The 19,741-nt window shown below is 34.5% G+C and overlaps 1 protein-coding gene across 2 annotated transcripts in view; it reads left to right on the top strand.

Annotated features, from left to right (window-relative positions):
• LOC123670981 (S phase cyclin A-associated protein in the endoplasmic reticulum) overlaps positions 1-19,741 on the top strand; it is a 113,447-nt gene that overhangs the window by 5,093 nt on the left and 88,613 nt on the right. The window contains exons 5-11 of one of the 2 annotated variants that reach the window (XM_045604597.1): positions 2,552-2,966; positions 4,792-5,053; positions 5,318-5,545; positions 8,377-8,897; positions 9,729-9,861; positions 17,517-17,570; positions 18,243-18,370. In XM_045604597.1, the coding sequence (XP_045460553.1) occupies positions 2,552-2,966; positions 4,792-5,053; positions 5,318-5,545; positions 8,377-8,897; positions 9,729-9,861; positions 17,517-17,570; positions 18,243-18,370 (1,741 nt within the window). The remainder of the gene's footprint in view (positions 1-2,551; positions 2,967-4,791; positions 5,054-5,317; positions 5,546-8,376; positions 8,898-9,728; positions 9,862-17,516; positions 17,571-18,242; positions 18,371-19,741) is intronic. The other variant, XM_045604598.1, reaches the window with a different exon arrangement.

Genomic DNA, 19,741 nt, shown 5'->3' with positions numbered 1-19,741 from the left:
AGAGTGATAAACAGTTTTATCAGGATGTCGTTCATTAATGGTGGATTTATGCACCAGTCCTAAGAACTAAGACTAAACCATAGTATAAATTCTTTATACTATGACTAAACCTAAGAACTAAAAATTGAACGCTAACAAATCAATGAGGGCGTTTATGCACGTTTCCTAAGAACTAAGAACTGACACTAGCAGGCCAACTGTTAACTAAGAACTAAGGGCTCAGGTCACATCATCATCACATCATCCTTCTGATGATGTGATCAGTTCGAAATTTTGCACATAGCTTGAAATTGATAGTAAATTTGAACATCCAAAATCATAACTTCATGGGTTACCTATGTGGTCAAGAAAATATGGGGTAAATTTTTTCAATATTCTTGCTGGCCAGAAATGGGTAAGTCTTCTCACATCTCGCTTTTGAATGCATTGCACCAATCTCTTGCATGTGTTTATAATGAAGTATATTCGCCATAAGCTTTAAAATTTGAAAAGTATTTTAGATAGATCTTCTGATATTTCAATTCAAAACACAGAATACACTCACAATGAACACAAATAAAGCTCTGTTTAAAAACTGAAAGAAGAAACACGTTCAAACTCAGCTTGAATATGGAGGATATTGAGCCCATTTAGCGACAAAAGAAATTCTGACAATCTCCTCAAGCAGGTTTTTTAAATCATCATTGTTGATTTGACAGAAAAAAATATTTGTTCAATTTTATAACCTCTTGCAATCTGTGAAACTATTGCAAAATTAATTCCCTTCAGTTGAGTAATGATAAAGTGGTAACAATAAGAGTCAAGATGATTAAATCATCCTGTTACATACATGCTCTTATGGACCAAATTGAAATGTTGAAGTGGATGTGTAATGTGACTTATACGAATCAAATAATATCTCTAACAGTGAAAGATCTGTGTACAGGGTGGGCAAATAAGCGAGGTAAGCGGCTATATCTCCGGATCCACTCATCTTAGAGACTTGCGGTAAAAAATTTTATCACTAAAGTGATAAGGAGAACACACTGGAAATTGTTTTGAAGTTCATACCTCTACCGCTAGGGGGCGTAATAGCTACCGTCGAGTAGAAAAATGAATTTTACTCGAAAATGTTTCATATGAAGTTGAAGAAAAAATATCATCACTGTAATCCTTGGAAAATTCTCTATCTTTTTGAATTGTCACTTTCTATTTTACGACATCAAATAAGGGTAGGTGAAAGGGAGAAATCTGACTGATTAAAATGCCTGTAACTTCAGTTTGGTTCAACATTTTTTAGCAAATTGGATCTCGTCTGAAAGATAATATCTTGTTGATTGAGGACAAAATATAGTTATGATAAAGTTGTTCTTGCTGCTTTCGGTAGGGGCGCTAAGTCAGAAGTTCATTGTTTTCTTCATTTTACTCCGAAATTTCAAATGTAATGATAGGATTTGTATAAAAAAACCAAAAGGTCGCAAAGCGATAGCTTCAGGTGTTCTGGAGTTATGGACGAAAAAAGATATTCTTCAACTGATGCACTGAAAACTAAATTGTGTCTTCTTTCGGCCATAACTCCAGAACGCCTGGAGCTATCGCTTTGCGACCTTTTGGTTTTTTCATACAAATTTGATGGGGTTTCTGTTTCTCTTAGAACTTAAAGACACAATTTGATTTTCGCAGTGCATCAGTTGAAGAATATCTTCTTTCGGCCATAACTTCAGGACGCCTGAAATTATCGCTTTGCGACCTTTGCGACTGGTTTTTTCAAGCAAATAAGATGGAATTTCTGTTTCTGTCAAGGATATCCTATCATTACATTTGAAATTTCGGAGTAAAATGAAGAAAACAATGAACTTCTGACTTAGCGCCCCCTACCGAAAACAGCAAAAACAAATTTATTATGAAAATATTTTGTCCTCAATCAACAAGATATTATCTTTCAGACAAGATCCAATTTGCTAAAAAATGTTGAACCAAACTGAAGTTACAGGCATTTCAATCAGTCAGATTTCTCCCTTTCACCTACCCTGATTTGATGTCGCAAAATCGAGAGTGACAATTCAAAAAGATAGAGAATTTTCCAAGGTTTACAGTGATGATATTTTTTCTTCAACTTCATATGAAACATTTTCGAGTAAAATTAATTTTTCTACTCTATTACGCCCACTAGCGGTAGAGGTATGAACTTCAAAACAATTTCCAGTGTGTTCTCTTTATCACATTAGTGGTAAAATTTTTTACCGCAAGTCTCTACGATGAGTGGATCCTGAGATATAGCCGCTTACCTCGCTTATTTGCCCACCCTGTACATTATCTATTCGACATCATTTGTTTACTGTTTGAAAAAAGAATTTTGTAGAAATATTTACGGTAACAAAAATAAAAAAAGAAACCTATGTCGTTTTGATTTCTACATCTTCAACCTTTGCAAGAAAAAGGCAGTATTGTATTAGTTACTACTCACCATATCAATTGCAGTGAGGCACTGTTCCAACAAATTATAATCTATACAGACATATCACGATTACCTACCTGCTTCATTGATTCAAATAGTATTTTAATGTTTCAGAGATGTCTTGGAGTGATCGTATAGATACCCTAGCTGCTCTTGAAGCTTTGAATGCCAGGTACCCAGGTCGTGCTCATGAACTACACGAAAAGCTTTCCAACCCTTCTCGTAAAAGGAGCCTTCAAGAAACATTGAGAAAGTATCAGGCAAAACAAGCCCGAGCACAACAAAGAAGGCAAGACCTACAGCAAGAGAAATCACAGAAATTGCAGGCGCTCTGGGCTAGAGTGGAAGATGTTAAAGCTGCAAAATTACTGCTAATTGACGAAAAGAGGAAGAGGATGGAATTGAAACTTCAAAAAGCAGCACAAAATAGGAAGAAACACATCAGAGGAATCATCAAGAAAGCACATGACGAAGAAGAAAAATTGAAGGAAATTGCATTCATTAATGAATTAGAAGCTCAAAATAAAAGGTACATGAATTTATTTGTTAACTAGCTATAAATTATCAGAGGCTTCAATGAAGGTATGATATACTTCAAGTTGTGTTTTCTAAAGTGAATTTTCTTGATTCTCAAGTGTTTCATCAATCACTTATTTTTCGTTGTTTACTTCGTTATCTACTTGATATATCCTCCTTTACTAGGAACATCGGTGCAAGGATCCTTTTATCCTCTCCTCTCGTGGTTAGCTATCATGTCGTTCCAACATTTACACATAGCTACTAGTCAGTAATTTTTTATAATTAATGTAGAATTCAGAGATAATTTTCAATCTTCAACGTACTTTTTATGTTCCAGAAATAATTTGATCATTTCTCATACTTTCTTTCATTTGCTTTCTATAATTGAGTATGTCTCCATACAGTACATTGACATTCTTATTCTTTATCCTTGTGAATATACAGGTTTAGTAAATAGATTCGGAAATATACGATATTCAACTTTATTCCAGATAATACTCTTGGTCCACTCGAACAGTGCTACAATCAAAACATCTGCATGATAGGATATCGAATAAAGAAGTGTTCTCTTTCAATGACGAAGTGGGGATGGTCACAGTCGCGGGTAGACCTTCGATTTAGCATGTAGTACTCATTCTTACAGATGAAATTATTGGTTTTATTCGTTGTCGCAAATTAATTTGTGCATACAAAGGAATAAATTTATCGTATGTATTTTAAACCTATATCGTCCTGTCCTACAACACATACCACGGTTGGAGAGCAATTAATATTCGACTCTGAAGCAGTGGCAGCACTGGCCGCCGGTGTGGCCATCCCCACTTCGCCATTGAAAGAGACCACTCATCTATTTGATATAGTATCGTATCACGCAGATGTTTTGATTGTTGTAATGTTCCACTGAACCATGGAATAACGCTAGATATTCTAAATGTATTTTCCAAACCTGTATGTGTGAAAGTTTTATCTAGTACAAAATACGGTGTGGCGGGTATCCCATATTCTTTGCCTAATGAAGGGATCTCAGAATCCCTGTGAGCTAGAAAAAAGAACTAATGTCACCTTATTGGGATCGATTTTTGAGAGAATTAATTCGGTGAAAACCGCAAACTCATTAAATCAACTGTTTTCAAGCTATAAGAGAAAATTGGAAAATGACCTGAAATGAAAAGTTCTCATAACTCCTTTATGATTGGTGCTATAAACATGAAACACAAAAATATTCTACAGAATCCATTGGTGTAATCATTTGCTTTTATTGCAATTAGTTTTGAAGTTGATGATACATACTTTTGTTTTTTTCAAATGTAAATATAAGTTTCCATACCAAATAAAATCGCTTTTTTCAAAAGTTACTCTTTCACAGGGTAAATCATTCAAGTGGCTATCTATGATGAACTGTGAACTTACGATTATTAAAATGGTCACCAAGGTACCCGGAGTTAACACCGTTAGTTTTTTTCAACATTTTCAAATTGATAAATTGATAGATGTCGTTCTTGGAAATGTGACCGGAGAAAAAAAACCTAACGGTCTTAAATCCGGAGGCCTTGGTTCACGGAATATCATAGATAGTCACTTGATTGATTAACAGTTTGAAACTGCATCTTTTGATGAATTTTTAGTTGATGAGAAGAATATATATGTATTATATTATTAATTTTTGATAAGAGCAAAAAAGCGATTTTATTTGGTATACAAATTTTTATAGTTTTCACTTAAAAAACACAAATTCGGATTATAACTCTATTACACATATTTTCCTTGAAATATTCGCAGTCACTTTCAAGGAGGGCACATTACGTAAATTTAAAATTATGAAAATTGATTTACAGGCATGATTTCCTTCAATCTTGTCGTGAACAAAGAGGCAGGATTCAAGGAATTCAAGAAGATAGAAGGAAAAGGCAAGAAGAAAAAGCAGCTAAAGAAGCAGCAGTCGAAGAGAGAAGAAAAGCCCTTGAGAGACAGAGAAATGAAAGACTGAATAGGTTGCAAGATGAGAGAAGACAGAGAGATATGAGGATTGGACAGCAACAGCAGCAGAGAGAGAGAGAAAGACAAGAATTAGCAAGGGAGAAAGCCCGGGATAGAGAAGTAATTTTAAATTAAAAAATTATAAACACATTGAGAGACACTACTACTTTTATACTGGTCCAAGTATTTTCATTATTATCTGAGGGAGAAGAGATAGACAGATAGATATTCAAGGTCTTTGTTACCAAAAACTAAGATTGTTGTTAATAATGTGTTGGTAATTGTTCAACTTCAAATGAGCTTAAATGGATCTTAGAATTAATTAATTTGATTTGGTTTATTTTTGTGTAATTAACAATAAATTATTATTATTATTAATTGCAGGAGAGATTATCTGCCTTACATGCTCAACAGTTAGCATCGACACAAGAGCTACAAAAACGGATTGAACAAAAACAGGAAGACTCAAAGAGAAGACATGAAGAAAATATGGAGCAGATCAGACAAAAAGCTTTAGAATTATCTATTCATAGATGTCATGTTGAGGATAACCAAGCTCCTAATATAACACCGTATCCAACTCAGAAATTGTGTACAGTTTGTAACGTCTTGGTGAGTTGTAGCATATTCTAAGAGTATTTCCCATTCATAGCCAAAAATTGGTAAACTATTGTTGATTTGCGGTTTCAAGATCCGTGCAAAATTTCAAGCTCATCACATCACTACAATACAAAGTTCAAAAAGAATATTAGAAAAAAATTAAAATTTTGCACGAGGCGTTATATTACCATTCTACTTCCAAACGTGAATTTTCATCTGCATGGAACCTGCAGTTTTGAAATGAACAGGAACACAAACATTTCGAACTGCCATATTAACGGAATCCGTATTAGGATTTTGCTCATTAACCTCGGAATTTAAGATCCAAACCTATCCAAACGCTTAAAATCCGAAATTCTAATAAAAAAAGGATTCTCAGAAACTATTGAAGTCGACTTATATTGATTTTATTTATACCGTACGTTTGGTTTGTAAAGTAAACGTTCTAGGTCACTGCAAGGTCAAGTCCAGAAATTCAAATGGTGATAGTGGTCAAAATATTTGTGGGGTTAGTGTCAGAATAGTATAAGTTGTTTCAATGGCTGCGTTCAGCGGAAAGAGCAGTTACAAATCTGATCCCTGAGCGCTCACAGATCCTAAAGTGATCAGATAGCGGTTTTCTGAACGGTTAGAAAATGCCTAACCTCTAAAACCTCTGTTTTGACAGTTCTCAGTTAGGTTCTCAAGTAAGCGTAATGGTGGATTTATGCACCAGTCCTAAGAACTAAGACTAAACCTAAGAACTTATAACTAAAAATTGAACGCTAACAAATTAATGAGGGTGTTTATGCACGTTTCCTAAGAACTAACACTAGCAGGCCAACTGTTGACTAATACTGCGTTCGGTATATGCCCACCGGTGCGGAGCGTGCGGTGTAAGTGTAAGGTGTAAACGGTTGATAGGTCACGTGATCACGGAGCAATAGGTGCGGTGCGTTTTTGATTTGCCGAACGATGACGGAGCTAACGGAGCTGATATCGAAGAATTTTTGAATGTGTTTTGTGAAAAGAAAAAAAAACAATTTCGTCGATTGAAATTATTGGAGACGGCCAGACTAGATCTAATTTGTCTCCTCGTGATATCAGAATGTATTCTACATAATGTGTTCATCTTGAAAGAGTTGAAAGGAGATAATCCTGAGGATATTGTTGATGAACCACTTAATGAAAAAGTTGGAAATTTCGTAGACATCAAAAATATGTATCATCAATAAGGGAACCCATTAGAAGAGTGTAAAAGAAATTTTATAATATATTCTTTGAACATGGATGAAAGATTTCTTCGTTGAGATACAATTATGTACTTCGTAAAATAAACCTTTATTTTTAATAATAATATTTGTTTCCTGAAAGCCTTTAACATATACAAACATAAGAAAAAACTCCAAATATATGAAGAGATTTTGCATAATAAGCTTATAATTCATGAATATTGTATTTCCAAAATTCTCAAATTCGTGCATGATGTTCAAAGACAACCAATGTATGTACCTATTTTCAAACCAATCGTTAATTTCTAATTTTTAGGTACAAAGCTTAATACGAAAAAATTAAATTTAATTTTTTCACAATAAATATCAATGTCAAACATCAAAGTATAGAACAAATAGAAAGGAGTTCGAGCATGTGCGCATGCCTTAACTAAGAACTAACAAGATAGTGCATAAACGCCTCTGAATTCTTAGGTTTAGTTCTTAGTTCATAGTTCTTAGTCCTTAGTTCTTAGGTACGGTGCATAAATCCACCATAATTCAAAGTCGCTCAGAAAAATGGCGTCCGCTCACTAAACATGTTGAGCATGCGCTCACTGATTAGATTCGTTCAGTGAAAATTCTTCCAACTATTTTACAACTATTGTGTCCGCTGAACGCAGCCAATTATGCTTCTCATGCAGGGCCGTAGTGACCAGGAAGGGCGCCAAATTGATTTTGATTGTTCAAAAACTATAGCAAAATTTCATGATGACAACAAATTGTTTTCAAACTACTACTAGCATGAGATAATGATTGTTATACCAACATAAGCATTGTAGAAATATTCGTTGCTGCTGGAGTGTTATGTGGGGAATCCCCTGCTATACATCAAAATCGTTGAATAGAAAAAACACAACCTTCTACTCCTTATATAATATATTAGTGAATAGTAAAATAGTGAATTCGTTATTAAATCTGAAAATTGACCGAAATTCAAAATCGAAAACCTCATTTAAAAGGATTATGGATCCTTGCCAAAAAAAAGTGAAACCCTCGGTGAAACCGTCTGGAGCGGAATTCAAAATGTTTCCCTAGAATCAATGATGACCCCCCCATCATCAAATGTTCAGATTGCCAAACAATAGTGAAATCTTTCTTCAGTACTTATTCTATCAGTTCTCAAAGTGATGACGGAAATTTGACTACTTTCTTCACTTATTTTCCTCACGAGTTCTGCAATATCATAAATCTTAGATTTCACATGTCCCCAGAGAATTGAGAGAATTCTACTATTGTTTTAGCATACATATTTATTATCACTAAAAAATGGGAGGTTGAATTCCATAGATTAATTAATGTCCTATTTGATATTCAATCATAGAAGGATATTCAATAATAATTATTGTAATGACGGTTTCCAATTACATAACTCGTCTCAAAATATTCATACCTGTCAATGTATTGTCATTTACTGCACCATAATTTTGACTTCTTTTTTGAAGATGACGCGAAAACGGGTAGGTTATTGATGAAAATATTCGTATTCATTTAAAAAAAATATTTGAATTTAAAGAAAAACCGCCTTAAATTCTCCAGTAAAATATTTGAAAATCCCTATAACATTTTCTGATAAATTTATTTATTTTATAGATCAAATCGGAGGTTTATCTCATGAGCCATTTGAGGGGCCGAAGTCATCAGGAAGCAATAAAATTAGCAAATTCAGGCAGTTCTACTTTCACCGCCAACGAACTTGAACAATATAACCTCAAACAGATTGTTGATGCACCAGCCGGTAAAGAAGATCCCATTGTTATTGCTGCAAAGGAACGAGCCAAAGCCTATCGAAAACGATGCAAAAAAATAAGACAAAGGATGACTCTAAAAGGAGCAGAATATGAGTCGACACATACGTTTGAAAATGTGGATTGTGCAAACAAAAGGAGTCTTCTTAGAAATATAACTACCCTATGCAGCATAATAGGTCAAGCTAGCCAGGGGTTGTCACCTGCCAATGTTGCTCAATTGGACAGAATATTGAATGAAATCAATAGGATGGTCACCAAGGGGAACCAGAACGATTATTTGGTCTTCCAGTGTGGAGGAGGATTTGGCGCACTGGCGAAATTGTTAACAATGGGTCAAGACACAAACACAACGATTCCATCCAAGTGAGTTTTAATTCATCATATGATCTTTGATAGAATCATAATTTTGATATGGGGGGTGGAATAGTTATTAATAATACAAGTGCAGAAGGCATTGATATTCTTCCACGAGACAAAAAGTGGCAAGTTTTTGAATGGAAGAGTAGTAGAATGAGCCTTCTGAACGAGTATTATACATTATTTTTCTAATTCACTGAATTTTGGATGAATTGATGGAATATTTCCATGAATATTGTTTAATGATTTTTGCATTAAACAGAACTGTTTTCTGTATCACAAATTTGACACATAAAAGATAAATTCGTGGCAGGAGAGTTCCGAGTATCGAAATAATAAATATAATCATGAAAACCTGTGCGAATCTGCGATATTCTCGCACAGTTTGGTTCCACAAGATGTGGCAGAATTAACGGATTATCCACAGAATCAGAAAAATATTATTTGTCCAATTTTTTTTTGAACTACTCAAAACTTTTTAAACCTGAAATTTCTATTTCATAGGGTTACTTCATGTTCACCTCTCACTCTTCTATTCTTTTTTATGGATATAAAATTTTGGAACATCAATTGTTGCATAAAATCAATAATGCTTTTATTGAATTTTGTAAACTTCTTAGGTATCCCAGATATTCTGTTCTTATGCTGTTATTTCCAACTTGCTCCTAGATGATATCATTTCCTCTATTGCTTAAGTTATGGGAGTTACAAAAATATAAATTAGTCTGTCATATTCGGATATTTACCCGTTCTATTGCTTCAATTTTTTCATTTTGATCATGATATGATAAAAATATTTTTGTCTTAGTAATTCAACCTGACTTATGAAATTTACAGAACACTGACAATATGTTGCAATTTGTGGCAATTACTGTGCAATGAGACGCCAGAAGGTATCAAAAACTGCAAATATGTGATTATGAGCAACAAAATAATGCCTGCCATAGATCTCCTCAATGTGAAGCTGCAGGTGAGGATTATAGCATTATTATTATTGGCTAAAAAAGAGGTACATCAAAGATTCAGAATTTGTTGGTTGAATTATATTTCGGTCGAATATATTTTTATTCTATAAAAGTCAATGTTGACTTGAGTTGCGCGTAAAAATCGGCTAAACAAATAAAGACACTAAACGTCGCGGCGCAGTCAGCTTTTGTTCCCAGGAACATACTTTTCAAATTCGAAAGATGACTTCATTTAAAATTCATTTTTCGAATACCTTTTTTTCCATTTTATTTGCAACATGTTAATTTTTTTTTTTAATTAAAATTTATTGTGCTTCGATTTCTCAGATCATTAGCACTACGGAACAGTACATTTCATTCACATAATAAAGTATTTTAACAAAAGAGAACTATTGAATAGATAAGTACAATATAAGATCTAGATTGAATTGATTAAGTTGGTAAGTTGAAGAAATTTAATCATAGATTCCAGTTTGTCAGCTTCTGATGTTAATTTTATTCCATTATTTCTTCTGTATTGTGACAGTATGGCTTGATTGGGAGACATATACAGGGTGTCCGGGAGTAACTGTACATATTCTTATGAGAGGTAGAGTAGGAATAGGGGAGTAAAGATTGACTATAAAAAATTAATTTCTGCCTTTCTCAAGAAAGATACAGGGTGAGTTTTCATATTCATGGAAATAATGAAGAAGCCCGTTTCATGGCCTTCTCGATCTCCAGATTTTAACCCAGTTGGTTATTTCTTATGGGAAAAATTGAAGGATGTGGCTAATGCTGAACACATCTAGTTAGGAGAATAGTTGATGAATGAAATGAATGAACTGTTGCGATATATTGAGAAATAATGGCTATATGCAATCTGGTTCGACAAGAGAAATGAGTATAAGCCAATGGTTTTCAATTCTAACGACTCTTCAAATAACTTCTACTGGGGGGAATTCATTCGCTTTCTTTTATTTTTATTTATTTATCTAGTAACGACTTTTTATATAGAAGCTAGCATCCGGATCGGATAGGCACTAGAAGAAGAAGAATGCAGAAGAGATAAACTCTATCTATCACTTATTACTGCATTTCGATGTATTTCATTTTGTCGTTGTTCATTATTGAATGAATTTATTGAAGCTTCTGACTTTCTAGATGATTTTTCAGGAAAAAGTCAGTCAGTTTGAGTGAATAAATCAAATTTTTCGAAATTTGTCCAATTTTGAAAATTAATAATAATAATTGCAATAAACTTCCTGAAGTATGCAATGTTCAACTGGAGAACGGATATCGAACTCTCTACGGCAAACATAACTGCTAAAGAGATTCCAATAAAAAGGGGAATTCTCCAAGGAGATTCATTGAGTCCCTTATAATTCTGCTTGGCGCTGAACCCCCTTTCTAAACAACTGAATGCTATTGAAAAAGGTTTCAATGTCAAAGGAAATAGAAATATTATTGCACTCAATCATTTGCTATACATGGATGACCTAAAACTTATAACAGGCAACAAAAACCACTTGCAAATCATGGTCAAACTGATGGAAAATTTTTCGAAAGACGTGGGGATGAAATTCGGATTGGACAAGTGTCGTACTATTAGCGTAGTGCGCGGAAAAATCCAAGATGAACCGATAGCTCTCTCCAATGGACAGGAGATAGAAGCAATGAAATCGGACGATCTTTCTGAATACCTAGGAATAAAACAAAACCGACGAATAAACCATCAAAGAATGAAGGAAGACTTAACAACTGAGTTCATTAGGAGAATCAACACAATTTTAAAAACAAACCTCAACAGCAAGAACATGACGAGAGCTATCAATACATATGCATGTTCAATTCTCACATACTCTTTCGGTGTCATTCCATGGAGCATATAGATATAGAAAGCCTGCAACGCAAAATGAGAACCTTGATGACGAAAGCACACAAGCACCATCCGAAAAGTAGCATTGAGAGGACGACACTGCCGAGGAATAAGGGAGGCAGAGGTCTGCTAGACATCATGGAACTTGCCCATGGTCAAATTGAATGCCTACGAACATACTTCAAAGACAAATTAGGCACGTCAGAGATCTACAAAGTACTGTGTGAAGCAGACGAATCAACACCTTTACAACTGCATGAGGAGCAATTGTCATACAACCATCACACAATCCAAGAAAAACTGCAAAGATGGAGAGAAAAGCCCCTACATGGACGACATTTCAACGAGGTCAACCAGGATCATGTCGACATTGAAGCGTCGAACTATTGGCTCACATCAGGTGAGATCAAGCGATCTCAACAAGAAATTACTGCAAGCATATCATAAAGATGGATGTTTTTAGACGATCTGTAAGAGTATCCCGAAGAGATAGGGTCAGAAACGAAGACATCAGGCGGCGTATGGGAGTGGATGGATCATTAACAACAGATATTGAAAGAAAACAGCTAGTGTGGTATGGACATGTACAGAGGATGAATGTGGACAGACTGCCAAGGATGACCATGCACTGGATACCACCAAACCGCAGGAAGCGAGGAAGACCCAAGAAATCATGGAAGGAAGGAATAACCAAGGCTATGAGTGATAGGAATCTAAGAGAGGACCAATGGAACGATAGGAACGAGTGGAAGTTAGGCATCGGACAACGTCGCCGGACGTTTTAAAACCGATTTTATATATATATATATATATATATATATATATATATATATATATATATATATATATATATATCATAAAGGATCGAACTATTACTGACGATCGATGCCGTTATGGGTGTCCAACGAATAGGACAATCCAACATATCACGGGAGGATGTCAAATGTTTGCAGGAAATGAACATAAAGAGAGACACGATGCAGTAGGAAAGATACTACACCAAGAAATGGCAACTAAATTAACACTAATTCATTCTGAAAAAGTGCCATACTACAAGTACCGACCGGAAACCATCCTGGAAAACGAACGCTATAAACTGTACTGGGATCGTTCAGTTTTGACTGATAAAACAGTCCCTCACAACAGGCCAGATATATTGCTAGTTGATAAACATCAAAAGGCAGCAATACTCATCGACGTAGCAATACCTAATAACAATAACATGCGTCAAAAAGAGGTCGAAAAAATTTGAAAATATAGGGACCTCGAATTCCAGATAAAGCGCCAGTGGGGAATGATATCAACGAGAACTATTCCAATTATCATCTCAACAACAGGAATAGTACCCAAAAATCTCAAGAGAAATATCAAGCAACTAGGACTTAGTGAGTATATATGTAATATAATGCAAAAGCTGTTCTTTTAGGTACTGCAAGGACGGTGAGAAAATTCCTAGGAAGCGAAGGACAGGTCCAAGGATTGCGTGTAAGAGGACCAGAAATTCGACGAGAACCAGAAGGACCACAAGGACCGGACACGACCGAGCTCTACCCTTCTGATATTTTAAATATCTGGGATTGTGCCTTTATTGCAAGAAAAAAATAATAGATGATATAGGGGCGAAGTTTAGCTTAAGCTACTCCACTCAACCCCATGATAGTTGTGACAACTTTGAGTGATGCTGCGTACTGAAGCTGAAGCTATGTTAGGTCAGGCGACTTTGCCGGCCACCTGTTAGGACTTCGCACATGACTTCAGAAAAATATTAAGTAAATGCTATATTTTGGGAATAGTATTTTTCATCTCTATCGAAATATGTAGAAATATACGGGGCGTCCCATTTGAAAAAAAAAGACACTTCATAGCGATATCTCATGAAATATCAATTTGTTTTTACAGAAATGAAAAATTTTCAACAGATGAAAAGTTATAGCAATATCTCGAAACTGAACATTTTCGAAAAACACCCTGTAACTATGTAACGATGATAGCTATGGAGCTATGGCGGTTTTCGCCAATGAGTTTCTCATGAAAATTGACCCTCAGACACCGACATCCGTTTCCGTTTACCTAGTATAGAAATACTACTTCTCATGGCCTGGCATGGGTAAATACTCCCAGGAAACAAGGTGGTTTGGGACCAATGAAAATTCTTCTCTTGGCTGATAAATCCGGCAAGATCTCAAGAGATTACGGTGTCCTTGATGAAGAATCTGGTATCCCGTTCAGAGGTCTCTTTATCATCGATGGAAAAGGAACCCTGAGACAAATCACAATCAACGATTTGCCAGTAGAAAGAAGTGTGTCGACGTTGGTGTTGAGGTTGGTACAGGCTTTCCAATTAACTGATGAACATGGTGAAGTTTGCCCAGCCGGGTGGACCCCAGGAAAAAAGACCATGAAACCGGATGTCAAGAAATCTTAAGAACTAATTCGCCGACATTTAAATAAGAAGTCTGATATTTAATCTTTACATTATGTATTTGTTTATGTATTGAAAATAGTGATTTTCATTCGTTTATTTAGTTGTTAAAGAAAATTCTCAATGAACCATTCGAAAGTGTCCAATTTTGGCCCACCCTGTATATTTTCACCGTGACGAATTTCGCTCGAGGTTCACGGGAGACGAGGTGAAAGTCATTCCGAAAGTCCGATATAGATAGTTCATGCATAAAAAGATCGAACCGAATCGGACGAATTGCCAAATGGCGCGGACATCAATTCGATTTCCATGTTACTAGTTTTTCTCCACGGACCATAAAACCTTAAATCAGCCATCTAACGGTCGGGACGTCGGTTCTTTTTTTTTTCGGCAGGGAAATATCAATTTGTCTTCCGTCGCCGGATTAAGGGTTAGCGGCCGAAAAGGGACCGGTGAATTCATTTTGCGCATTCCAGGGGTTATATCTGATCAGTCGGTTGTTATTTCAGATATAGCGAACGTTTGGAATCGATCGAGTAGCAAAAAGTTCCGCAATTTTTGTACAATGATTAATTTTTTTTTACTGATTTCATTTATAAAATCGCATATTCGTTTTACAAAGAGCAATACAAAAAAATTGATAACCTCAAACAGAAAGCATGTGTAGAGTCCATTCAGGAATTATTGACATCCCGGGTGGGTGTGGAAAATCGAAATTAAGTTGATACTGGCTCATTCAGTAACATTTTAAATTGTAGATTTTACGTTGGCATTGGAAATGACATTGACAGGAGGTTAGATTGTTCAGTTTGTTTGTGTTATTGGTTTTGATCCAAGAAATTTTGAAACCATAAAGTTGTATCAATTTCAAACACACATTGATTAGTTTATTTGAGTATTTCTCACAGTACTGTTTGAAAAAAGAAGAAGGCAAGTCATTACAGCGTGGATTATTAGTGGAAGAAAACCTGTGCAATACGATTTCACCTTCAAAGGATCATTGAATGATTTGATTGTTACTAAAAGCAATTAATATATCAGTCTTGATAAAATTTGACCAAAAAAAATCTGGATTTTAATCAGTCAAAGACAACATTACATAAAATTAATTGGTTACAAGTTCAAGACAGTTGATAAGAGGAAAATTCTTATTGATAAACAGAAAAATATTATTAGTTGAGTACGATTTTATGGTGAATATAGAGAATATTTACAACATTTGAAATTCATTCATCTAGAGGAAACTTGGTTATTTGAAAATGGCAGTCTTATTCAACAGTGGAAGAAAATAAAAAGTTTTTCAAGTATATTCAAGGGTAAAAGTAGAAGGAGCACTATTTTGAATGTTGGATTGATGGATATTTACCTGGATGTTTTGTTTTGACAGTGGTGACCAGGAGGATTATTTAATCTATGAAGGGAGAATTATTTTATAATTGGGTTGCTAAATTAATACTTTTTCTGAAGATAATTGGAATAACGTGTTCACAGTTAAAATGATAAATTTCAAAAATTCATGGAGCATGACCGAAGTTATATTATATCAAGCTATATAAAAAAGATCTGTAAACGAAGTCTTGGCATTGCATCTATAGTTTATTTATATTCTCTTTTGAAATAAATAATAATAATAATAATAGCTTTATTGTCCAACAGTTTAACCCATTTACAGGACAATGTGAATATAAATTACAAAAAATAACAAAAGATAGCATTGAAACAAAAAAATAAAAAACACAAATTTCACATGATCTGAGATACATTCCCTGAAAAATAATGAATTGCCGAATTAAGTATTGTTATATCTGTTTTTTGTTCTTCAGTGAGTAATCCAAAAATCTAATAAATTCTAATGGCTTTATAGACTTTTTACTGAGCATTTGATCGAAAATTATATTCAGAATAGTAAATTTAAGAATTTATTCACCTCTTAACCACTTAAACATAATAACAGAATGCAATAAAATTTTAAAATTCACAATTTAAAAATAATTTCACGCAAAAATGCTTTTAGTGAGTGAATCACTGTAATGAGCAAAATAATCTATGTAGTTAGTAGTAAATAGTATCAAAGCATTTCAATAAAAGATAGAAAACTTGAGTGTACAAATACTATCTATATTTTTCATACAAGTTTAATCAATCATTCATGTCATGAACAGTTTAAATAAATAGTAAAATTAGAAAGTAATTCACATCGGCTGATAAATTGGTTCCAATTTTGGAAGTTACAGTACAACTGCGATGTTAAAATTCTTCATATACTAAATTGATTCTTAAAATTTTATTTCTGTCTTATTATGATATGGCTCTTTCATTCACTTAGCTACACTTTTCAAATTAGCAACCAGTTTTTTCTGTTTTCTTCACCAGTTTAGAATTTTCTGTTTTCTTCACAGTTAAAATGATCCATAAGAGTTATTTGATTAGAATTTTGCAAGCAGGTTGGTATCCAGTGTCCTTGGTGGAAAGGAATATACATATTTTAAATCTTCAATGGGATCTGTCATCGGCGATTCTCAAATGAATTGATATCTTTTCATTGGATGACCTTGAAATGTGATAGCAATCCACTATAGTTTTACATTATAGAACCTGAATTCCAATTTATGAAATCAGGACTGTATGCGCCCCTTCGTAATTTCGAAAATTTGGGATCTGTCTGACACAAAAATGATGAAAATAATATAAACTCAATATTTCTATCATGAACCACAGCAATTTTTAGTGATAATTTTGTTACCAGAAATAAAGCCTACTTCGATGTCAATAATTCCTGAATGGACTATAGATGAAGCTCAGTATTGGCAGAGGTTATGTGAACGGGCATCATACATTTCAACGTATGATACAAGAGCACAGAAAAAACTCATTTAATGTGTTCCAGACATAAAAATCCAAAGAGTAAGATCAAGGCTCCTTGGTGGCCATCTTACTGGACCGTAGCTTCCAATCTATTGCCTCTGGAAAACAGACAACAAATTTGGTTGGAATTGGAATAAAATTGGCTAACTAAATGAATATTTCGGAGAACAATGAATTGAAAGGTACGGTCCAGTAAGATGGCCACCAAGGAGCCCTGATCTTACTCCTTTGGATTTTGATGTCTGGAACACATTAAAAGAAAAAGTATATCAAATACGCGTTCAAACTCGAGATGATCAGATGAATAGAATCAAATCATGTTGTGCAGGAATGGGTCACAAACGTTCTGAACTCTGCAGAGTTGTTGATCCAGTAAGAAAACGATGTGTCAAATGTATTGAACAAGGCGGTAGGCATTTTAAACACGACACCCTATATACACTTCTATGATATGCAATATTATAGTCGTAAGTACTAAGACATGAAATTTATGAACGTATTTTTAACTTATACAGCTTTGGTTGGACGCACACGATGTATTCTATCTACGACTGAAAAAATGCGGAAAGGTAGTTGTTTGTTGTGGCTTATACGCCTTCAAGATCTGGCGTGCTAAGGTGAATTGTTGATGTGACTTTATTGTTACTCTCATTGGGGTCCAAGAAAATGGGCAATGATGATTATTTATTTGGATATCATATAGAGTTGAATTAGGTTAAACTGAGTAGATATCCGAAATTCTTCGATGTTTTTAAATTTTGCGTGCTGAATAGTATCAAGCATAACTTCAATCAATATGCTTAAGTTGATCGTAAATATCGGTTCAAGGGTTTCATGAAAATAAATCTGCAATTGTTTGAAAGAAGCTCATTTTTAATTATATTATTTTTAGCCTGAGCAACTTCATCTAATGTAATTTATTTCAATTTCCAACTTCTAGTCACGTTTGCAGTTTTGGGCTTCAAGTGAGAATATCATCTTGTTTTATCAGAAAATTACCATCATATTTCTGAATCGCCTGTAGAAGATAATATTGACGCCTTGATATGAGAGTGACAGTAAGTGCACAACAGGAAGTCACCCTATACGCTAGTGCTTAGTGTTTTAACAGAAAAAGCTCATTGGTGTACAGGTCTTCCTCATTACTAATGAAGTGTTCATTTTTAGCAGTGTATTTTGATTTCGGTATGCTAGCTCGGAAAGTATTATATGGAATTGAGAAAAAAATGTTTTTGTTGTAGAATGTCGAGAACTATGAAGAATCCCTGCCCAGTGAGCCACTGTCGACGTCACTGATGAATTTGCTGGCCGTCATTTTGATAAATGTTTCTAAGAATGCTCCGGCGAATAGGGTGCAAGATGTAGTTAGGTGAGTTTTTAATATTTCATTTCGAATTTATTCGAGATCCAGGATAGCATTAGCTGGAAAGAAACATAACAATAATAGTAGATTATACAATAATAGTCATTATTGTGAGGAGTATAATCCTTTCACACAATTTACCTCTTCATTTGATATTTTTAATGAACAATTTTAGTAGATGCGTGAAAAATGTATTCTCTTTCCATTATTTTGCACTTGAGTCAGTTGAATAGGCCAGCAGAACATTTCCGAAAAATGATTTCACTTTGTTTCGATGATACTTTTCGTTAAAGGTTACATAATTTTTATTAAATGTGAATTCAATTTGATGTTTTTGGTATCAAGGTAAGTGATGATGCTACATTTATTTTTGAAGCTTCTGGAGGTTAACCAGTATATTATTTTTCCATTTTATTCATCTCTATACAAATACATGAACACTGTGTATCATTAATCTTAGAAATTTTGTGATTGGAGACCAAGAAGGAGTAATATTTTATTCTCTAAAAAATAATCCATGACAAAATGTAAGTGTAATACTTACATTGTATATTATTCGTAATAAAAGCATTCACTGAGCACATTATGACGGATTTTATTCAGAAGAGTGAAGAATCTGAGCGAATAATATGCCAGTTGGGTACTTTGTGCTCTAAGATTAATTTTTTCTTGAATGATCTCATTTTCATTATTGAATAAGTTTTCACGTCCTCTTATGTTGTGAAATGAACTTTGCTGCAGATACTATTAATGTTTGGTTGTAGACTTCAACCTAAAATATGGATCAATAGTATGATCGGGCTTCTAAATACTATGGAGATATATGCATCCCCTTATACTCGCTGATTTTAAATCTGCCTCTTTTCCTTGGTATTTATAAGACCGATCTGACTATCAGCGTTTTGAAATTTTGTCTTGCATATAGGAAAACGCTTTATTCCTTTTCGTGGTTAGTTCCTATTTTGGAGGTGCCAGGGGGTGGCACACATAGCAAGTCAAAATGTGGAGAAATGGTTGTACAGGGTGACATTTTGGAGACCTCGAGAAAGCAAGAGGAGCGTAGGAAGACCCAGGAAGAGATGGATAGACAACTCAATATCTATAGCAGAAAAACAATGAAAGAGAACGGAAAATGACAGAGAAGCATAAAAGAAACTGGAAGAGGCCTATGTCCGATACTGAATGAGTGAAGTCTGAAGAAGAAGAAATTCAAAGAGAGATATAGGAGGATCGCCCTTATAAGTTCGTACGTCTCGCGTTCACGATTTGATACCACAGCTGTATGTCCAGTTGCACTATTTGCCTAAACACTGATTAAAAATTTAAAGTTTGATTACTTTGAGATTTCTCTTGCACCATGTTTTAAATGACGTTTAA

This window comes from Harmonia axyridis, chromosome 1 (genome assembly GCF_914767665.1).
Source record: "Harmonia axyridis chromosome 1, icHarAxyr1.1, whole genome shotgun sequence".
In the NCBI taxonomy this organism is placed as follows: domain Eukaryota; kingdom Metazoa; phylum Arthropoda; class Insecta; order Coleoptera; family Coccinellidae; genus Harmonia; species Harmonia axyridis.
Note: the sequence above shows the minus strand (reverse complement) of the source record. Positions and strands in the feature narration are given on the sequence as shown.